Raw genomic sequence first — 12,867 nt, 5'->3', positions numbered from 1 at the left:
GCAAGTATTTCAAATATATATATAAAATAAACTAATCTTCTCTGGACTTGATATCTGGATGATAGGCTGATAGTGAGTCGTTGAATATGAATTGTTGGTGGTCGTTGATGGTGGTACATGTAGACACTCAGACGATGAAGTCAATATGCGTCGAAGATGGGAAGTATTTAGGGGTAGATAAGACATACATGACTAAGCATCTAAGGCAAATTTTATATAGGAGGACAATTAGGGCTTGTAAGGACTTAGAACATTCTCTGATAAGTTTGTCCTTAGTATAAGTGTTGCCTGATGGCAGACGGCATGAACTGGTGGTTCATGTGTCCCCGTCAAGAAGTAATTGTTTGTTTTTAGAGTGTGTCCACTGTATGATCTGTCTAGCTAAGTTTGATACCTTGGGTTTAGCCAAGTCTAGTTCAGGTAATTTGATCCTATAAAAAGAAAAATTAGTAGCGCAATTTGTTATCCATTTGCCTATCATGTGTATTATTTTGAATTTATTTTAATGGCAATTATTTTGGATATATAATATAATAAAATTAAAAAAAAAAATCATGGATCAAAAGTCAAATGGTATTGTCATATCACAATTATGTTATTTAACATACATTATTTTATTGGTTGATATTCAAATGAATCATACTAAATTTATTTAGAGTCTACATAATTTAGTGAAATCAATCTGAATATCACCCATAGAAGGGTGTGCTGCTAGCATACTATAAATATTAAAAATATATTGTACAATTTAAATCATTTAAACATGACGCACAAAACCTATTAATGGGAATGTAAAGTCATAAATTTTTAGAGCACTATTTTCCTCTTCTACCTTGGAAAATATACATTTTATTCATCACCTTAAATTATAAAGCTTTGATTGTTCATATCTTTCATTTTGTGTTGTGCTTTCCACCCCCCATTGTTGCTCGTTCTCCAATATTTCTTTTGCACCATGTTGTCACCTTTCTTGTTTAGTGTTTACATATACATGGAAAACATTCAAAGAAGGAGAAGGGGATAGGGGGGAGAGAGTAAATTAGCAACCCCTATATATATATATATATATATATATATATATATATATATATAAAAGCTAAAAAAGAGGCAAAACGCAGTGGGGGAAGCAGGAACAAAATCTTTTGATGGGTCACGAGTTGTACCAATCTTTAGATATATATATCAAGGATGGACGAAAATCTACTATTAGGTGTTCCATGAGAGAAAAATAGAAAGGCGTATGGTGAAACCGTGTGTTTGAACTAAACCATAGAGTAAACTTACGCTCAACTCCTCTCTTCTCCTACCTCTAGTCGCTTCCATATTCTTTTCTTCTCACGTAAACTCATCATTAACTTTATGACACCAACGAAAATACTCTCTTTATTTTAAAATCAAACTTTTTTGTCTCTCAATTTTTAATTGACTTAATTTTGTCCCAACTTACATTTTTGTCCCATAAAATCGTAATTTTGACGTTGAAAATACTAAACTTCAATACCAAAAGTGTTAAGTGGTATTTTATCTTGAGATTTTATAGACAATGAATCATAAAAAGAAAAAAACACATCCTCAAAGAAAGTAACATCTACAAAAACATATAGACAATAACATTGATACTCTTTTTGAACTCGGAGTAACCCAAAAATACACGTTTAATAACATTTGCAGACAATCTATCACAACCAGGAGAAACATCATGAACAAAACAAGTAGAGCCTGGGCTTAGGCCCTCATCATTATATAAAAAAAAAAACAAGTAAAGCCAATTATAAAAAAAAAAGAAAAGTAGAGCCAAACACTTGACGAGAGGGACAAAATATAATAAGTATCCTTAGGAAACGAGCGAAAATGTGGAATCTCATCTCATTATTCAAAATTGAGAATAGTATACCATTGATGATAACAAACACCCATGATAATGATAAATAGTATGCAATCTCATTTACAATAAAACTCTTTTAAAATTCCAATTTCCTTTGCAAAATTATTTAATTTAATGAAATATAAATAATTAATCGATTCGGATAAGCCTTTATATTTGGTCAAGTGGTGAGGCCATAGAACTCTCCAAGGGGCCGGCCCGCCTCGGCCCAGGAGGCCAACACATATAAAGAGGCTTAAAACTACAAAAACGTGAGAGACTAAAAATATAATAAAAAAATGTAGGGACTAATTTTTAAAAGTGTACCAAAATGTAGGGATAAAAACATATTTAATTTGCCTCATAAGTGTAGCTCAAAGGGTAGCTACCAGAAACATCATTAGAGTGGCCGGGGTTCGAACCCCGTATTCCATATTTCTTCACATTTAAATGTGCGAGAGTCTAGCCACTACTTAACAAAAAAATTACTTTCTCCGTACCACGATATATGTCGTTTTGACACTTTTACACATATTAAGAAAAATAATCAATGTTGTATGGAAAAAAGAGATTATGAGTTGATTTACAAAATTGTCTTTCATTTATGATATGAAAATAATAAATTGAAGAATTGAAATAAGAGAGAGTAACAAATAATTAAGAGTATAATAAAAAAAATAATATTAAATACTTCATTGATAGTATAAAACGACATAAATTGTGCTACAATTTTTTCGTTGCGATATGAGGGAGTAATTAATACTCCACAAATTTAATACAGAATCTGTGTGAGTTGACTTTAGGTTGGTTTGGTTTGGTTTGGAAAGAAAGAAAGAAGAATGGAGGAAGGAGTGAGAAGATGGGTAGTAGACATATCAAAATGGAATCCAAAACCCACTCAGTTCTCTTTCGCTCTTTCCCTTCTCCCTTCCCAACAACACTCTTCCATTACCAGGTACTTCTTTCTACCTTCTCATCAATCAATTTAAGTATTTAACAATGATCATGTAGTTGTGTTGCTCACTGTCTCTGCCACTGCCAGGTTTTTCAAAATTGAAGACAGAAAAAGAGCACTTATCAGTCAAATGCTACAATATACCCTTCTATATGATCTCATCAAAATCAATATTCCATTCATAATTAAACGAACTTCACAAAACAAACCTTTTCTGGATTTGTTAGATTATGATAAATTGGGTCTTACAATATTCCCAAATTTTAATTTCAATGTATCTCATCATGGTGATTATGTGGCCATAGCATCTGAACCTTTATGTCTTGTGGGGATAGACATTGTTTCCTTTGATATACCACCTCAAGGAGAAACTGTTGCAGAATTCATTCGCTTTTTTTCATCCTATTTTTCGAGTTTGGAATGGGATAACATTATCAATGCCGGCACTTCTAATCATGTGTTAATTGAATTTTACAAGTATGTACACTTTGCTTATACTCTATCATTCTGTGCTTTTTTATCATTCTAGACAAGATGTTCGATTTGCAAAAGATAAGTACTAGATATAATATAATAACACATGACATAATAACATAGGACAACCTTTTAACTTTTAAGGTATTGAACAACTTGTTCTCTTGTACGATGTTGGGTAGACAAAAGGTTATTTAAGTATTTTAGACAACTTGTACCTAAGACAAAAAATTGTTTTGTGGTTTAGCGAAAGACAAGAATTTCAATTTTTCTCCAGTTTCAGAAACAATTTTAAAATCAAATGCACTACAACTGAAATTGTATTGTATAGTCCCTTATTTTGTAGCAGATCAAATGCACCCTAGATATAAATGTTTGTGGTTCAGAATTCAGATTAGTTCTGTCCAAATTTATAGAATATCAGTATTTACATTCTTTACATGATTGCAAATCAAGAAAGGACATCAGTTAAAGCCTGGACTATGTTTTTTTAGCTTATTTTCAAAGAGATGTTATGTTATGTTCATAACCTTAATGAAAAATGCCCAATTAGGTTTTAGCTGTGGATTTATGCTCCTGTTCAGTTTTATTATTCAGTTTGTCACATAATTCAGAAAAATATCATGAAGTAGATTTTTTTTTCCTTGACGCATAACATGAAGTAGACATTCAAGTTTTTTTTATGCATATCATGATAGTGTCTGATCTGATGATATATTGTTATCTAGCATGAAACTATAGTAGAATGCCACATGATTCTTTGAACCATATAGGGGGACATGGTAAAATTTAAAGCTGCATTTGCTTTGCAGGTATTGGAGCCTAAAAGAAGCATATGTCAAAGCCATGGGGAGTGGACTTATTGAAGGGTTGAACAAAGTGGAGTTTTCTCACACGAATTGGACTAATATATCAGCTACAATGGATGGGGAGGTTATGGCTTTGTGGAGATTTTGGTTGATTGAACTTGGAGAAAGACACTGTGTGAGTTCCTCATTAACTCTGGTAGATAGATATTCCATTGTTTTTGCATCAATATTCAATATTGTTAGCATTTCATTTCCTTTCCCTTGAGTAAAATTAAGGGGAACTGCCATGATCATAATGGCATGAAATTTACACACATAGGAACGATTCCTATGATAATGTTTCTATTGAATGGTGGATCATATAGTTCTACAAAAGGAATACTTTAGCCATGACCATTTTGCTGGATTTCGATTTTCGAGTTCAAATCGGTACAAGGGATGAATAAATTTTGACTGCTCAATGAAGGCTATTAAGGTGGTTTAAAACAGCTGATATTGAATGCATTCTCATGCAAATTTGGACACGTGTGCGCTCATGCAAACACAATGACTTGGATGAAAATTCATCACAAGAAGTTCTTGCAGTATCTAATAGAAAACTTAAAGACTACTATCAGAATTCAGAACAAAGAATGAAGTCAGCTTAACAAAACTCTGCCCCTGTTATAAATGGCTTCTCTTGATACTTCCATAGCTATGCTTCCAAGTTTGAATGAATTAGAAGCAAGAGATATGGCTAACATCATGATGGTTTCTTTTTCGGAGGCTCCCTATGGAAAATTTGATGGAAAAAGTGTTCCATTTTGACTTGCTGCAGTAACAATCTGCTTCTACCAACTGTGTTAACAAACTGAAAGTCTGAAACTGACAGAGCGACCAAAATGATCAACGTTTGGTAAAGCTAGAGAAGATTTTGGACTTTCGACAAAGGGACTTGACTGATGCAAGTGCTAAATCTTAGGAACGATTTAGGGTATTAATTTACTCTATTATATGGAGCAGCAATATACCTAGCTTATGTGGAATCTTAATCCAAAATCTCTCATACTTTGTACCAAGTTATAAACCAACTATTTCTAAAGTTTCAGTTAGGTGAAAGCAAAATGTAGATTTTACAGAACCACTAAAATGACGAATTCTAAAGTTTATGCTTCTACTTTTAAACTTTCGTATCTTAAACTGAGTTCTTTTTTCGTGTTTTACAGGTGGCGATTGCAAGAGGTCCTCCAAAATCAGCTGATATTAGTTACAAATCAACATTGAAAAAAGTAGAGTTTACTGAAGAGGAATATAATATAGGTCTTCATCTTCCAAATGTAGACTTTGTGGAACTAAGTGTAGAACAACTTATTTCAATTTTACAGCAATCATTATATTGTGAACACATAAGTTAGATGTTATTGTAAATCTAAGAAGAAATGCTATATAATAAAAACATTGACGAAAGATAATTTTGTAAAATATCTTTTAATTTCTCTTTTCTATGCAAACTTGATTACATTCTTAAATTGTGTGAAATATTCAAAACAATTTAATATTTTTTTTTGGTACATATTCAAAACAATTTATAATTTGGGAAAGAAGTAGCAAGTGAAAAGAGTATTTGAAATCCAAAAATAACAAGGCTTTTTTTTTGGTTCAATTAGCTGTAAAATGTTAGGAACACTTTGTCCTACAACAGGGCTATTAAATCCTATTGAAGGCAAGGACATGCAATGTGCCTTGTTCAAACAAAATAGCAGCAGAATTGATACTCAGTAAAAATGAGCTTTACTGTATCCATGATGATGAACAAGATTTGCAAGTTTTTCAGCAGAGTTATGACAACATGGCAAGAGAAGTTATACAAGGTTCACAATATGGCTTCAGTTAGATGAAGTAAAACACCATTTTAAATAGAAGGGAGATTTATTATCATGAATATATAATATACATGAACAGAAGGAATGCAAAATTTATTATACAAATCTAGGTCTGCAATTAAAACCACTATGCTCCTTCAGATAACACTTCCTCTACCTGTACGGTGGCACCCCGATCATTGGCTCCAATGGAGCCAATTGCTGTCGAAGAAACTTGTAAACAGATTCAGTTGTCACAGAAGCCACTCGAACAATAAGACCGATTTTCTGCACACAAAATAACATAATTCTAACCTTAAGTACTACTCATAATAACCAAAAGTTGTGGATATAAACAAAATATGTCGAAAACGAAAACAATAACCCTGAAACTAATTTATAGTTTACCTTAGGACCAAAGACACTGCAAGAGGCCACGAAGGTTGGTTTTGTCGTGAAAAAGTCAGCCTTGTTTTTTTGGTGACTCGATGCAGCAGAAGGATTGTGTAATTGCTCATACATAATTCTTTTCACATTATCTTGCACTATATTTTGGATATACTGCATCTTTGGCCTAAAATTATAAAGCATGTCATATAAATAACATAACACATTAATCTAGAATAATAAGTAAGGCAACACAAACCACTCACCCTAAGAGTACAATCATTGCAATTACTTGGTAGTCCAGCATGTGTTCCTTTACGCGGCCAAATTTGTCTTTCTCTAGTAACATCTGTTTGCGACAAGGTTAAGAAAAAATCGCATAGCAAGGAAAACAAGGTTAAAATAGAGAATAAGATATTTTAACTAAGTATACATCTTTCAAGCTCAAGCAATTTGGAAGTAAAATTGGTAACAAGCATAGCCAAGAACAGAAAAACTATTACCGTATCCAGAAACAAAGGTTGACCATCATCCAAGAATATATTATTCGTGCTTCTATACAGATCAAAATCCCATTTTTCTCCACTTTCATGGCGTCCACTAGTAATCCAATCAACAATGACCAAATTTGAGTCTGAAGACACGGTGAAGACTTGTTTCTGATGATATCTTGCGGTGGAAAAACATGTTACAGGATCTGGAATGATGGCAAATAGCGCATTGCTTCCTACTCTAGCCTACTACACAGATGAATTTAACTGTTGTTAGTTGTCATTAGGAACCAATAAACCCGCCAAAAGTCATAGAAAGACACTGTCTTTACCTCTAATATTTGTTGAGAACACTTAGATCCCACAGATTTATAGACCTAAAAAAGAAACAACAATATTATCAATAACATAAAGATAAGCTGAGCTTACCAGGGTGAATACAAAACAGCTAATCGTCTCCAGAAGACAGCACAGTTTAAAATAAACCACTTAAAGGGTAAAAATAGGCAACCTTAGTAGAACCTTGTGTAGTTAACGCCATGGTGCAATCGTCTCCAACAGAAAAATTGCATGAAATTTGATCACCCTACACACCACACAAGCATGATCATCAAATCCGATTGAAATTGTGAATTAGAAGACCTATTTTACAAACCGTGAATGAATATTTTCTTTTTAATTTAAGAGACATGATCAATAAAATATGGGCTTTTTAATTGTAAGTAAAAACAGGCGTCATGGTCAAAAAACATAATCAATATATCATATAGGAACTTCAAAGTTACTCAATATTCAAGTTTCTATATTCATCAGAATGAATCAAATTCACAATTTCACATTGTGAATTTGTACAAAATAGATAACACCGCGATTCATGACTGAATTCAAATTTACTTTGAAATGAAATACAACTCGCATGCATCGAAAGATACAGATGACAATGGTCACAAAGCAAGCACAGGATAAAAAATAAAACGAAAGCAACTTACAGATACAATTCCACCTCCATAATTAAGAACATAAACCCAAACAGCATCAATTTTGGAAGGCCCCACCTAAACAAATGAATAACAAAAAACCACCTTGTTATTCCAACTTGCCAAACTAACATTTTTGAACAATCATTAAGCATGCAACTATGCACTTAAGGTGACTGATAAAAAAACAAGATGTTTATGTGAGCATAGCTCAGTTGTTACTTGGTAGAAACATCACAATTATATGTTCAGGGGCCAGGGTTTGAACCCGGGAATTCTCCACTTATTCACCTAAAGGGGTTGAATTTCTAGCTACTAAACTAATTCACAAAAATAAAATAAAATAAATGATTGTTGAAAATGAAAACCTTATTAGGTGTGATGAACTTGAGGGGATATCTTGATAAGCATCTTATGATTGATGATCTTCCTCCCACTTTTTCAACTACCACTGAACACATTTCCTTTTCTTTTTCTTCTTCTTCCTTGCCATTATTCATCTTTGCATCTGCTGGATTGAAAAACATTTTCACAGTTGACAACACAAATCAAAATAAAGTAATGTAATATTTTTCATCATACTAATTCTCCTAAAAAAAATATTAATTAAAAAAAAAAAAGAAGAATCTCTTACACGTGATTTGATGAAGACAAAAAGCAGCTGTCCAGGTAATGTACTGTAACAAACAAGCAGAGAAATACTCCTTTACGGCAGAAGAAGAAAGAGAACGCAGAGGGCATAATTGTCAATTCCCTTTCCTTTATTATTTATTTTATATTTTTACAATTGTTTTTTGTAATTTTTCGTTGTTGTTTGTTGTTGAGCTGCTAAAACCACACTTCGATTCGAACAGACGGAGGAACCAAAGTTGGGCTCCAACAACCAACTGCAAAATGCATAAAACATAGTTTTCTTCTTCTTCCTCTGCATAATTCAATAATGTTTCAGCAAACACTTTTCCAACCTTGTTCTTTTTCATTCTCCACAATACCATTTCATGGAACAACAAAACCTTCCTCTTTCACACTTCGATGTCAAGCCAATGATCAATCTCTTGCATCTTCCGAGGTTATTGCGATACCAAAGCTGATGGAATCGGAGAAAAAGAATGGACCTTACCCAGGTGGGTTGGGTCCATTTACTGGTAGAGACCCGAATGTGAAGAAGCCGGAGTGGTTGAGACAGAAAGCTCCTCAGGGTGAAAGGTTTTCTCAAATTAAGGAATCTATTTCTCAGTTGAAACTCAACACTGTCTGTGTAGAAGCACAGTGTCCCAATATAGGAGAGGTTCTATTTTTACTTTTATTCTTTTTGAATTTTTCAGTTTACTGGTTTTTTTTATTCAACTTTTGGATTTTAGTAGATGGGTTTGTTGAAAATTTGATTTTTGGTTAGTGGGTTATTTGAAAATTTGATTTTTGATGAAGTGGGTTTGATGAAATTTTGGTTTTTAGTAGATGGGTTTGTTAAAAATTTGATTTTGGTTAGTGGGTTGATTGAAAGTTTGATTTTTGATGAAGATAGTTGCTTCATTTTGATTCATATATATTTCTATGCTATTAGTTTTTTTTTGTTTTGTTTTAGTGATGTGTTGCTGAGGAAGTGATTTGGGTAAACAGACTAGAAAGTTATAAGATACAAGCAAAGAGTGGCATGTAGATATGTAGCAAAGACGCTTTAGATTGATGGCGTGTCCGGTGTCTAACATGTATAATGTAGTGTCGGTAACATGACACCTACAAAAACCCAATAATCGATAGAAACTGTGTAATTCCTGGTTGAGGTTCTGTTCCGATTTTGTTCTGTGTTTTCTCTCTGTGATGCTGAGGTTTTGTTGGTCAGGTTTTTGTGGCTATCTGTTTTGGTTCTGATAGCTGTCAAGTTGTTTTATTTTCTGGTCTGCATTGGAATGGCGTGTGTTTTAACAGGAATTATACTCTTTTGCTCCATTAGTACTTCTTGTGCTCTTGTTGAATTTTAATATATTTTGATGTTTTAAAAAAATGCTTAAAAAAATGACTTCTATTTCTTAAAACTATTATCGGTGTCTATGTCAGTGTGTTTGTGTCAGTGTCGTGTTTGTTGTCTGATTCAGTGTTGTTGGTATGAGCATTTACATACTTCCTTAATATTTGATTATAACTTAGGGGTTACGGGTGACAGAGACTGCTTACATTGCTTTTGTTTAATATTTGATCATAGCTTTATGGTATGATTGGTCTTAATTATATTATATATTTCACATTACTTTGCATTATGTAGTATCATTTAATACAATGTTTAATTTTGAATCAAAATAGAAAGAGAACTATTTAAATGTATTTGATTACAATTATTTCCTATTTATATGTTTGAGTCTAAATAGTTTCAACTCAACCTTTACATTCTGATGGACAGTGTTGGAATGGAGGCGAAGATGGTATTGCAACTGCCACAATCATGGTTCTTGGGGATACTTGCACTCGTGGATGTAGATTTTGTGCTGTAAAGACCAGCAGAAACCCAGCACCTCCTGATCCTATGGAGCCGGAAAATACTGCCAAGGCCATTGCCAGTTGGGGGTGCGTATATTACATGCTAATATGTTATAATGAGTTGGAGCATGATTTAACAATCTTCACACGAACAACACATTAATTCCTGCGTAATGGGTCTGACATGATTTAACAATCCGCAGAGGCGCGCACACGTGTGCACACACACACACACACACACACACACACACACACACTGTGCAACCTTCAATTCTTACACGGCTATATGACATTCTCCATACGATTTTTCTTGCATCCAATTCCCTGTTAACGACATTGATTGGTCGTTATAACTGATCTCACCTAATGAAATAAGGCTTGGTTGCGGTTGTAATTGTAATACCTTATTACTTACAAGTTCCTAATTTTTCAGGGTGGATTATATTGTCATAACAAGTGTGGATCGTGATGATATACCTGATGGAGGAAGTGGGCATTTCGCACAAACTGTGAAAGCTATGAAGGTGCATTGATATATAGTTTTATTGTTTAAAAATTCATTTTACAGAAAGCATACAATGCAAATTGTGAGTATAACATTTTCTTATTACTTTTGCAGAATCTCAAACCTGAGATCATGGTTGAGTGTTTAACCTCTGATTTTCGGGGAGATCTTAAGGCTGTAGAAACTCTGGTTCACTCAGGTTTAGATGTCTTTGCTCACAACATTGAGACAGTCAAACGGCTTCAAAGACTTGTTAGAGATCCAAGGGCTGGGTAAGTTGAAATGCTGATTCAACTACTTTGCCAGAGAACCCTAAAAATCAGACTCATTTGTTATTTGAGTTATAAATTACAGTTACCTCATTCTTCAATATTAATATCCCTACTAGTATAATGGAACATGGTTTAAAACTTACCTTCTGTTTTCTTACGCATGCTTTTCTCCATTCCGAATCATCATTAGTTCCATTTCTTATGTGTAGTATGGTTGCAGGTACGAACAAAGCTTATCGGTTCTAAACCATGCAAAACAAAGCAAAGAGGGCATGATAACAAAATCTTCGATAATGTTGGGACTTGGAGAATCTGATGATGAGGTGAAGCAAACAATGATGGATTTGAGGGCCATAAATGTAGATATTCTGACTCTTGGTCAGTATTTGCAGGTAAGCTTATGTGAATTGTGAAGTGCTTTGGTTCTTCCCTTGCATTCTTCTCGTAACCTTAGAAAATGAACTTGAATATTCAGTGCATGATTAGAGATGATGCTACTAATCATTCACACCATCTTACTATATATTTCATGTTTCATTTAATTTATGGCCTACTGACTGTTTAATTAAATTTATGGCCTATTGATTCATTGTTGTGGATTGTATGTAATTTAATAAAAATGTTATTGTTGTAGCCGACTCCTTTGCATTTGACTGTCAAAGAGTATGTTACGCCTGAGAAGTTTGATTTTTGGAAAGAATATGGAGAGTCTATCGGTTTTCGTTATGTAGCCAGCGGCCCACTGGTAAGCTCTTTACAGACGCATTAAAATGTCATTGCATCCCTTCTTTTGGTATATGACCTTATGCAATGCAATTAAACAACAAATTTATCTAAATAGACTAAAACAATGTGCACTGTGCCTCTAACTGTCCTCTTGGATAAACCATCTTGATGGATAGATTGTTCAAACATATTGATTGTTGTCATTATTGAACTTCCGTCGTTTTGATCGTGAGCCCTATAATTGTGTTGTGAAGGTACGATCTTCATACCGAGCTGGGGAGCTGTTTGTCCAGACAATGGTAAGAGAAAATACCAAGAATGCAAATGGGTCATCGTTGTAACTCTTCGCTATGTGATTATGGATATATAGCAAGCCGCAAGAGACGATGAGATTTTCGCTGCTTTTGCAATTCCTGCACAAAAAGATGATCAGCTATATACAAGTGTCTTCTTTTTTTTTTTTTGGATCCAAATATACAAGTGTCTTCTATTGCTTTGGAGCAAAGACATACAGATTTTTTAATTTTAGTCAACTATATTAACTAATTCAGTAAGAAATTCTATTTGATTCATTCATAACTCATTATCACATATGATTTAGAGATATTTATAGTTCTATTTTCAATACGATAATAGTGGATAGACTTGTGTTGTAAACTAATTAATATTTTTGTCACACTTCTCATGTACAAATTTGTTTTTCTTTTCGGCGCCTCTATATTTTCTTCTTTTGTATGTTTGAAATATAGAATTCAAACTAATATTAATTAATAATAATGATGATAATAATTTTGAAAAATTAAACGTAGCTGATAATTAACATCTAAAATATGGCAAATTTGTAATTGTTTTTGCCTCTTTTTTCCACTATTGTTGCTCCTTGGTTTCTTTTTGGTTGGATTCTTTCATCTGTGTAAAATTTCTCAAAATCAAAAGCCACAAAATCAAAGGAGGAAATGGTGGATGTCTGGAATTTGTGCTGTTACTTTTCTCTATTATATTATGGTATGCATATCTGCTTTTGTACTTTTAGCCAACAACATTATTACAACTGCAACAGCTCCAAAAGCTTCTTTTTAGAGCCATCTTGT

The 12,867-nt window shown here is 33.4% G+C and overlaps 3 protein-coding genes across 4 annotated transcripts; 2 read left to right on the top strand and 1 right to left on the bottom strand.

Moving 5' to 3' along the window:
- The first annotated feature begins 2,641 nt into the window (after positions 1-2,641).
- LOC123903207 (L-aminoadipate-semialdehyde dehydrogenase-phosphopantetheinyl transferase-like) lies at positions 2,642-5,573 on the top strand. Its single transcript, XM_045953135.1, has 4 exons — positions 2,642-2,819; positions 2,907-3,296; positions 4,106-4,277; positions 5,308-5,573. The coding sequence occupies exons 1-4, from the start codon at positions 2,704-2,706 to the stop codon at positions 5,494-5,496; spliced, it is 867 nt and encodes a 288-aa protein (XP_045809091.1). The 5' UTR covers positions 2,642-2,703; the 3' UTR covers positions 5,497-5,573.
- Positions 5,574-5,991: 418 nt separating this feature from the next.
- Positions 5,992-8,572, bottom strand: LOC123884749 (urease accessory protein D). 2 transcript variants are annotated; one of them, XM_045933941.1, is made up of 9 exons: positions 8,433-8,572; positions 8,167-8,309; positions 7,811-7,876; positions 7,333-7,407; positions 7,154-7,198; positions 6,834-7,067; positions 6,597-6,679; positions 6,352-6,517; positions 5,992-6,231 (listed from the first exon to the last, which is right to left on the bottom strand). In XM_045933941.1, the coding sequence occupies exons 2-9, from the start codon at positions 8,296-8,298 to the stop codon at positions 6,118-6,120; spliced, it is 915 nt and encodes a 304-aa protein (XP_045789897.1). In that variant the 5' UTR covers positions 8,299-8,309; positions 8,433-8,572; the 3' UTR covers positions 5,992-6,117. The 2 variants fall into 2 exon arrangements, with proteins under 2 accessions (XP_045789897.1, XP_045789906.1); XM_045933950.1 differs by having other exon boundaries at positions 8,167-8,306; positions 8,433-8,484.
- LOC123884743 (lipoyl synthase, chloroplastic) lies at positions 8,239-12,454 on the top strand. Its single transcript, XM_045933930.1, has 8 exons — positions 8,239-9,086; positions 10,197-10,360; positions 10,707-10,797; positions 10,893-11,050; positions 11,271-11,442; positions 11,685-11,795; positions 12,031-12,211; positions 12,249-12,454. The coding sequence occupies exons 1-7, from the start codon at positions 8,739-8,741 to the stop codon at positions 12,115-12,117; spliced, it is 1,131 nt and encodes a 376-aa protein (XP_045789886.1). The 5' UTR covers positions 8,239-8,738; the 3' UTR covers positions 12,118-12,211; positions 12,249-12,454.
- The last annotated feature ends 413 nt before the right edge of the window (positions 12,455-12,867 follow it).

The sequence above is a fragment of the Trifolium pratense genome, linkage group LG1 (assembly GCF_020283565.1).
Source record: "Trifolium pratense cultivar HEN17-A07 linkage group LG1, ARS_RC_1.1, whole genome shotgun sequence".
NCBI lineage: Eukaryota > Viridiplantae > Streptophyta > Magnoliopsida > Fabales > Fabaceae > Trifolium > Trifolium pratense.
The sequence above is the reverse complement of the archived record's forward strand: the minus strand, read 5'-3'. Positions and strand labels throughout refer to the sequence as shown.